The sequence below is a fragment of the Lipotes vexillifer genome, unplaced genomic scaffold (assembly GCF_000442215.2).
Source record: "Lipotes vexillifer unplaced genomic scaffold, Lipotes_vexillifer_v1.1 scaffold902, whole genome shotgun sequence".
Classification (NCBI taxonomy): domain Eukaryota; kingdom Metazoa; phylum Chordata; class Mammalia; order Artiodactyla; family Lipotidae; genus Lipotes; species Lipotes vexillifer.
The window spans coordinates 53,558-62,938 of NW_006794304.1; the positions used below are offsets into that span (position 1 = coordinate 53,558).

The 9,381-nt window shown below is 38.0% G+C and overlaps 1 protein-coding gene across 1 annotated transcript in view; it reads right to left on the reverse strand.

Annotated features, from left to right (window-relative positions):
• Positions 1-9,035, reverse strand: part of CD84 (CD84 molecule) — a 35,447-nt gene extending 26,412 nt beyond the window's left edge. Inside the window, exon 1 of the mRNA XM_007467100.1 lies at positions 8,955-9,035. Within this exon, the coding sequence (XP_007467162.1) occupies positions 8,955-9,000 (46 nt within the window). The 5' untranslated portion in view covers positions 9,001-9,035. The remainder of the gene's footprint in view (positions 1-8,954) is intronic.
• Positions 9,036-9,381: the final 346 nt, after the last annotated feature.

Consider the following 9,381-nt stretch of genomic DNA (forward strand, 5'->3'; position numbering starts at 1 on the left):
AGAATAAAGAAAAAAGAATGAAAAGAAATGAAGACAGCCTAAGAGACCTTTGGGACAACATTAAATGCACCAACATTCGAATTATAGGGGTCCCAGAAGGAGAAGAGAGAGAGAAAGGACAAGAGAAAATATTTGAAGAGATTATAGTCAAAAACTTCCCTAACATGGGGAAGGAAATAGGCACCAAAGTCCAGGAAGAGTAGTGAGTGCCATGCAGGATAAACCCAAGGAGAAACATGCCAAGACACATAGTAATCAAATTGGCAAAAATTAAAGACAAAGAAAAATTATTGAAAGCAGCAAGGGAAAGATGACAAATAATATACAAGGGAACTCCCATAAGGTAAACAGCTGATTTCTCAGCAGAAACTCTACAAGCCAGAAGGGAGTGGCATGATATACTTAAAGTGATGAAAGGGAAGAACCTACAACCAAGATTACTCTACCCAGCAAGGATCTCATTCAGATTCGACGGAGAAATCAAAAGCTTTACAGAGAAGCAAAAGCTAAGAGAATTCAGCACCACCAAACCAGCTCTACAACAAATGCTAAAGGAACTTCTCTAAGTGGGAAACACAAGGAAGAAAAGGACCTACGAAAACAAATGCAAAAGAATTAAGAAAATGATTATAGGAACATACACATCGATAATTACCTTAAATGTGCATGGATTAAATGCTCCATCCAAAAGACACAGGCTTGCTGAATGGAAACAAAAACAAGACCCATATATATGCTGTCTACAAGAGACCCACTTCAGACCTAGGGACACATACAGATTGAAAGTGAGGGGATGGAAAAAGATATTCCATGCAAATGGAAATCAAAAGAAAGCTGGAGTAGCAATACTCATATCAGAAAAAATAGACTTTAAAATAAAGAATGCTACAAGAGACAAGGAAGGACATTACATAATGATCAAGGGATCAATCCAAGAATATATAACAATTATAAATATATATGCACCCAACATAGGAGCACCTCAATACATAAGGCAATTGCTAACATCTATAAAAGAGGAAATCGACAGTAACACAATAAGAGTGGGGGACTTTTACACCTCACTTGCACCAATGGACAGATCATCCAGAATGAAAATAAATAAGGAAACAGAAGTTTTAAATGACACAATAGACCAGATAGATTTAATTGATATTTATAGGACATTCCATCCAAAAACAACAGATTACACTGTCTTCTCAAGTGCGCACGGAACATTCTCCAGGATAGATCACATCTTGGGTCACAAATCAAGCCTCAGTAAATTTAAGGAAATTGAAATCATATCTAGCATCATTTCTGACCACAAGAGAAATTAGAACTCTTGCATTCCTATATGCTAATGATGAAAATTCTGAAAGAGAAATTACAGAAACACTCCCATTTACCATTGCAACAAAAAGAATAAAATACCTAGGAATAAACCTACCTATGGAGACAAAAGACCTGTATGCAGAAAACTATAAGATACTGATGAAAGAAATTAAAGATGATACCAACAGATGGAGAGATATACCATGTTCTTGGATTGGAAGAATCAATATTGTGAAAATGACTCTACTACCCAAAGCAATCTACAGATTCAATGCAATCCCTATCGAATTACCAATGGCAATTTTTACAGAACTAGAACAAAAAATCTTAAAATTTGTATGGAGACAAAAAAGACCCTGAATAGCAAAAGCAGTCTTGAGGGAGAAAAATGGAGCAGGGGAAATCAGACTCCCTGACTTCAGACTATACTACAAAGCTACAATAATCAAGACAATATGGTACTGGCACAAAAACAGAAATATAGATCAATGGAACAAGATAGAAAGCCCAGAGATAAACACACAAGCCTATGGTCAACTAATCTATTGCAAAGGAGGCAAGAATATAAAATGGAGAAAAGACAGTCTCTTCAATAAGTGGTGCTGGGAAAACTGGACAGCTACATGGAAAAGAATGAAATTAGAACACTCCCTAACACCATACAAAAAATAAACTCAAAATGGATTAGAGACCTAAATGTAAGACAGGACACTATAAAACTCTTAGAGAAAAACATAGGAAGAACATTATTTGACATAAATCACAGCAAGATCCTTTTGACCCTCCTCCTAGAGAAATGGAAATAAAAACAAAAATAAACAAATGGGACATAATGAAACTTAAAAGCTTTTGCACAGCAAAGGAAACCATAAACAAGACAAAAAGACAGCCCTCAGAATGGGAGAAAATATTTGCAAAAGAATTAATGGACAAAGGATTAATCTCCAAAATATATAAACAGCTCATGCAGCTCAATATTAAAGAAACAAACAACCCAATCCAAAAATGGGCAGAAGACCTAAATAGACATTTCTCCAAAGAAGACATACAGATGGCCAAGAAGCACATGAAAAGCTGCTCAACATCACTAATTATTAGAGAAATGGAAATCAAAACTACAATGAAGTATCACTTCACACCAGTTAGAATGGGCATCATCAGAAAATCTACAAACAACAAGTGCTGGAGAGGGTGTGGAGAAAAGGGAACCCTCTTGCACTATTGGTGGGAATGTAAATTGATACAGCCACTATGGAGAACAATATGGAGGTTCCTTAAAAAACTAAAAATAGAATTACCATATGATCCAGCAATCCCACTACTGGGCATATACCCAGAGAAAACCATAACTCCAAAAGACACATGCACCCTAATGTTCATTGCAGCACTATTTACAATAGCCAGGTCATGGAAGCAACCTAAATGTCCATCGACAGGTGAATGGATAAAGAAGTTGTGGTATGTATATACGATGGAATATTACTCAGCCATAAAAAGGAACGAAATTGAGTCATTTGTTGAGATGTGGCTGGATCTAGAGGCTGTCATACAGAGTGAAGTAAGTCAGAAAGAGAAAAACAAATATCATATATTAACACATGTACGTGAAACCTAGAAAAATGGTGCAGATGAACCAGTTTGCAGGGCAGAAGTTGAGACACAGATGTAGAGAACAAACGTATGGACACCAAGAGGGGTAAGCCGCGGGGGTTTGGGGATGGTGGTGTGCTGAATTGGGCTACTGGGATTGACATGTATACACTGATGTGTATAAAATTGATGACTAATAAGAACCTGCTGTATAAAAATATAAAATAAAATTCAAAAATTCCAAAAAAAATGACACTAGAGTGCTCTCAGATGTATGTATCAACAGAGAAGAAGCTAGAACCCCCAAATGGAGTCTTGCCATGAAGAGCACGCTTTCTGCCCCTGTGTCAGGCACCATGACTTAGTGATGAAGATCCAGACTGCCTGAGCTTGAATCCTGCTTCTGCCAGGTTCTAGCCATGAGACTTTGGGAAATTTAACCACCTCTCTGTGTCTCAGTTTTATCAGCTTCTAAATGAAGCCAATAGACTAATAGTAGCACTTACTTAATAGAAGCGTTATGAGAGTTAAACAAGTTACTATTTGTAAACCTTTTGGAAAAGTACTTTGCATATACTAGGTCTCATATGCGTTTGTTATGTAAAATGAAAGCATTATTACAGAGATTAAGGTAATACCCCCAGGCAACTTTTATGTGTTCCAAAAGAAGAGCTGCAGTATTGGGGAGATGTTAGAGAAGGTCAACATGAAGCTATTCATGGGAGTGGAAATAAGGAAGGGTAGACTCTTGCTTAATAGTGATCCAAACCCCCTCACTTCTTTATTTTTCTTCAAGTCAGTATTTCTTGTCCTTTTTTTGACTCCAGCTACCCTTCCCCTCCTCTCCTCCCATTCACTGCCTGCCTGAATATTCCAGGCCTGGAAGGGTGACCAGACGTAGCACCACCCAATGGCACCCAGAAGAGAGGTGGTTGTAACCAGTTATTCTGAGTGAAGTGAAGTAGCAGACAAAGAGGGAACAAAGTGTTAGCAGCCAGAAGTTTTGTGTTATTCTCCATGAGGATGGAAAGTCCTTGGTTATGAGGTTTTAAAAAAAAGGAACCTACCAACCCCATACAATAGTATGCTATTTTCTGCTGTTTTTTTTTTTTTTTACTTTATATTATCTTTACTGAGATTTGGGTCGACTTGAATCCACTTCTGCAAAACACACACACACACACACACACACACAGATTCTCACACAGATGGGGTCCTGACCACCCATTGTTTTATCACTACTCAGCTCTGTAAGCATATAATCAAAAATCGAATATAACAAAGGAAATGTGGGTACATACCTCTACTAACATCAGCTCCCCAATTGATTGTTCACACCTCTTTCTTTTCCAACTTCCACGTAGATGTTTATATACCCCCAAACTTACAGATTCATCCTTGTCTTAGGCTCAAGAGAAGAAAGGTTTGATTTAGAAAATACTTGAGTAGCCCAAGTGGCCTAGCACTGACTTTTGGGCTCCTATTGTGAAGGCACTCTGGCTGCTTTGTGGTCACCATATTGATCTCTAGGGCTGCTTTGTGGATTGGGTTGGTGTGGTGGGTCACTACCCCCTCTACTGGAGTCCTGTTTTGTCACAAGTATGCAGCTTCGAGCCTCTACTTGGAGACTGGATTTTTAAGCTAATGTCCTGACACCTAGTTTTCCCCATACTTAATATATCTTTTCTTGTCTATAACTGGGCTTTTGCTTTTTTTTTTTGAACAATAGCCAATATTTATTAACACTTACTATGTGCCAGACATTTGTGCTAAGCTCTGTATCATGGAATCTTTACAATGATTTGCTTTATTTATTTATTTTTTTCAATATTTGTATTGATTATACTCCATTTAAAATTATTAGAAAATAATAGCTATATTCTCCTGTGCTATACATTACACCCTTTTGCTTGTCTGTTTTATACATAGTAGTTTTTTTTTTAACAACTTTATTGGAGTATAATTGCTTTACAATGGTGTGTTAGTTTGGGCTTTTGCTTTTAAGCCCTTTCTGAGTGTCTATGGTAGTAGTCTGCTCAAATCGCTTTCGTTTAGGACAAAGGCTTGGTCTTTATCTTGAAGGCCCCTCTTTATTAGGACTTTGGACTAGTGACAAAATGACTCTTGCCAGGACCCTTCTCCAGGCATGAAGTCCTCTCTGTAACCCCCAGGATGATGGTTGGGGCCTACTTATCCAGGAACAGATATTCAGAGGGGCCCACTCACTTCTCTTGTACTTTTAAGTATCATCTGCTGGAACACACCATGACGTGCTCTACATTCAACAAGACATCAAGACCTTGTTGATAGTGGACCCTTGTTTGTTTCGAAAAAGAAAATTCAAGTCAACACATAACCATGTTCATGTGAATGATACCTGAACCATGTCTGGATATGGTCATTTCCTTGGATATTCTGCCTTGCTGGCCTGCCTAAACTTCTGTTATTGGCAAAGGTCTGGCCTCTAACCCCCATCCTCCTCTGTAGGTAGGTAGAGAGATAGGCCCAGCTTCTGCTGAATAATCCTTTCTTGTTGGGAATAAATCACCATTCATGATAAATCCCAAAGTGGGATAACCATCAATCTCAGGGACAATTCCACTTCAGCATCAAAGTGGGTGAAGGCAGCACTGCTCAGTGGTTAAGCCCAAAGACACTGGAGTTCAAATCATACTTCCCCCACTTTTTGGCTAAATGACTTCTGATTTTCTGTGTTAATGTCTTCATCTGTAAATTGGGATATTAATAGTATCCATCTCATAAGTTGTTGTGAGGATTAGACAAAATAACAAACGTACGCTACCTAGAGTAATGCCAGACATGTAGTGATTGCTTCATAAATGGTTAATTATTACTATTATTGACAGGAGAGAGGATAAGGGAGCAAGTGGAGGGGCTGAAGAAAGACAAGTGAGAAAGGTGTGGAGAAAAGGAAGAACTAAAGGAGTGTGAGAAAGAACACATAGAGGGGCATGAAGCAAAAGTGGTGGATTCTTGTTTTCTACCCCAAAGGGTAGGTAGCTAGTAGAATACTTGGAGGGACAGAGTCACAGTGTTCACAGGTCATGATGAGGAAGTTGAGATTATAGAGCATAAGACTGTGAGTCTTGGTTCTTAGAGAAAACTTTTCCAACATGGAATGGTCATGAGCTTTGCACACTCAGACTCCTCTTATTTCAGTGATTTCAAGGGAAAATTGGATTTCCAACCTCCTTTTCCCACTGCATTTCAGCTGATTCCACTGCTCTGAATTCCAGGGAAGTAAGTAAAGTCAGTGTTGATGTCTAAGCCCAGTGCTAAACATAAGGGACCACCTTTGCCAGGAATAGCAGCAGGAGGGATTTCAGGTATATTTTTGATTCATAAAATGTTAGTGGAATAAACTTTAAAAGGTAAACAGATCCATTCAGCAAAGGCAAATTGTACCTGAAAGTACTTATAGTTTTACTGCTATAAAAACAAGTCCCCACCCCTCATTTATGGATCCCTGACAAAATTAATATTGCATCCCTGGTTTTCTCTTATGGAACCCCAAAATCCCACACCTAAGCTCAAATTCCCACCACCTTTTCATCTGCTCATATTCCTTGGATCATCCTGAACAGAGGGGTCTCGCCCAGGATCTCAGTGCAAGAAAGCCCTGGCTCCTCCTAAAACCATGTGAAAAACAAGTGTGAAAAACAACAGCATTAGCTAATATTTGTTAAGCACCTACTATATTCAGATACTGTGCCAAGTGTTGTACATGGATTATCATTTTTGTTCTCAAAACAATCCTATTGTAATAATAGTTCTCCCATTTTGAAATCTAAATAAGATTTTTGGGGTCCAGGATGGGCTGTCCCCAAATATGCCAGAATGGCATATTGATTATTATTATTACTTTTTGGCCGTGCCACTTGCAGGGATCTCAGTTCCTCTACCAGGGATTGAACCCAGGCCATGACAGTGAAAGCCCGGAATTCTAACCATTAGGCCACCAGGTAACTCTCAATGTTGATTATTTTGAATTGAAGTTCCTTAAGAAGCAGCCAATGCAAGAGGGAAACTCTGACTCTTCTCTGTCCCCCTGAAAGCAGAAAATAAATCTCCCATGTGAAAGGTGCACTCCCTATATCTGGAGGTACAAGGACATCCTTATCACCAGAGACAGGGAATTTGGGGCAAGAAGCTTATATAAACAAATCTTGTTACTTTAATTTACTACTTCAAGCCCAAACTCTGTTTACATTCTTCACTGATTGAGCACCCAAAGCCTAAGTTCTCTTTGTCCTGTTGATTCTTCACAAGTGTATTTTTTCTTTGTCTAAAAAGTATAAAAGCTGTTTGTGTTGGCCACTTGTTATGTCTAATTTCTATGAGACTTCTGTGCGCACAAATTAAATTTTGTCTCTTTTCTCCTATAATCTGTCTTGTGTCAATTTTATTATTAGTCCAGCCACAAGAACTCAAGAGGGGGAAGAGGGGAAATAGTCCCCTTCCTGACAACAGGTGGAGTTTATATAACTTTCCCAAAGTCCTAAAACTAATGGATGAATGATTCACTGCTAGCTGATTTGACAACTTCGATTTCAGTTTCAGTAGATAAGGCAAGTCTATCTTAGAGCTGCCTTTCTTCGTAGTATGTTTTGCCCTTTGAAGAGTATCAAGGACGTGGAAACTGAATGAGTGAAGAGGTCAGAAAAGTGTGCAGCAGAAAGAACTATAGCCCTGGGTTTAACAGAACAAATGTCCATTTCCAGCTCTACCAATTTCAGGTTGTGAAATTTCAGGTGAATCGTTTAACTTGAATCTTAGATTACACTTTTTTTGCATAATGGAATTAATAATATCTATCTTGCTTATTTAAATGATTTTAGTGTGTATCACATAAGAATGTGAGCATAAATATTGTAAAATGCTTTCCAAGTTAAGTGGTATCAAGTACCACCCTGTCCAGCCCTTCTTTGGAAGTTTGGGGACATTCCTAGATTTACACTTAGGTTCTATCCAACTTTTTTCCCCACCTACTTGCATTTTCTACTTGTATGTCAGGATGACTAACATAGGCTCTAAAAACTTGACCGGCCCAGTGGATACAATCTCTATGAAGCTCACATTAAATGAGCCACAGTTTTAAATGGTTAAGGGAACCAGAGAGACCAAGGTGCATGGATTCTACCTTTTCAAGAAATCCTAACCCACTAGATTCTCTGTGTTCTAACTCATGCCAGGAATTTGCTAATGCATTTCCAAAGCTGGTAAGAGAAACTATAAGTAGATTTAGAAATGCCAAATATAGTCAGTTTTTACATAAATAAGGCAATTGTTAGGATTCAGTGAGATAATATATGCAATGACAAAGCACTCCTAGAACTATGTTGATGTTACGTAGTTTTCTTTGTACTAACAACAACCAATATTCATTTAATCTTTATACTTTACTGTTAAGCCATAAGTTAGAAAAACAGAATTTTCAGTTCAACTTCTCTGTTTCTTTACTGAGAACTAACTTATTTGTAGAACATGGATAATAATCTCTTCTCCATTTATTTTAGGGTTATTGGAGGACAGAAACAGACAATAGGTCTGAATTTGCTTTGAAAATAAAGGGGTCTTATAGCAATGAAGTTTTTACAATGATAATTATAGTCATGCATCTCTCTAATCTGCTGAAGCAATGAAATAATTGAGAAGGGTCTATCTCTGTTAAAATCTATATAACACATTCTAACACCAAAAAAAAATTGCTTTTAAGTTTTTCAAGGTTTTGGATTATCTGTTCCTCTGTTAGTTTTCTGGGCAGGTCTACCATATGCTGACTCTTCTGAGCAGAAGGGTTTGTCTCAGATCTTTAGAGACTGAATACAAATAAAATTTGGAAATATAAACTCTAAAGCTGAAAAACAGTTAGGTTTGGATTTTAGGTCTCTCTCCAGTCAGTTGGATCCCTTTTGAGACCCAGGGTGTTTCTGTTAAAGCAGATCAAAAGGGCATTTCAATGTCTTCCTTAAGGGACATTTCTAAAACAACAGAAAATTAGGAGGGGATCAGCAAGGGTCAGAACTCACAGGTTTGTAGACAAAGGAGCAAGATCCATAGGTGGTGAAAAGCCATCTTCTTCCAGAGTATAAACTTCTGTGCAAAAGTATGGCTCTCTTCCAGTGGAGAATCAGTCTCACTTCTGTTTTCATGCCCCTTTTTATAGACGGCATTGAAGAAAGGAAGTGAGTTAGCTGATGAAGGACATGCTAGTTTTTTTTTCTTTCTATTGTATAATTATTTTTTCAACAAATATTTATTGAATGCCTTCTATGTGTCAGACACTCTTCTGGGCACTGGCAATATAAGGAACAACAAAGCAATTGATCACCCTCCTTTCATGGACCTCATATTCTTGTTGGGGAGATCAATATTAACAGGCAATATAGTGTGATAAGTGTTGCCGAAGAGAAAATAATGGGAACTGAGAGAGCAGCGGGGAGTTCTAACCCAGAC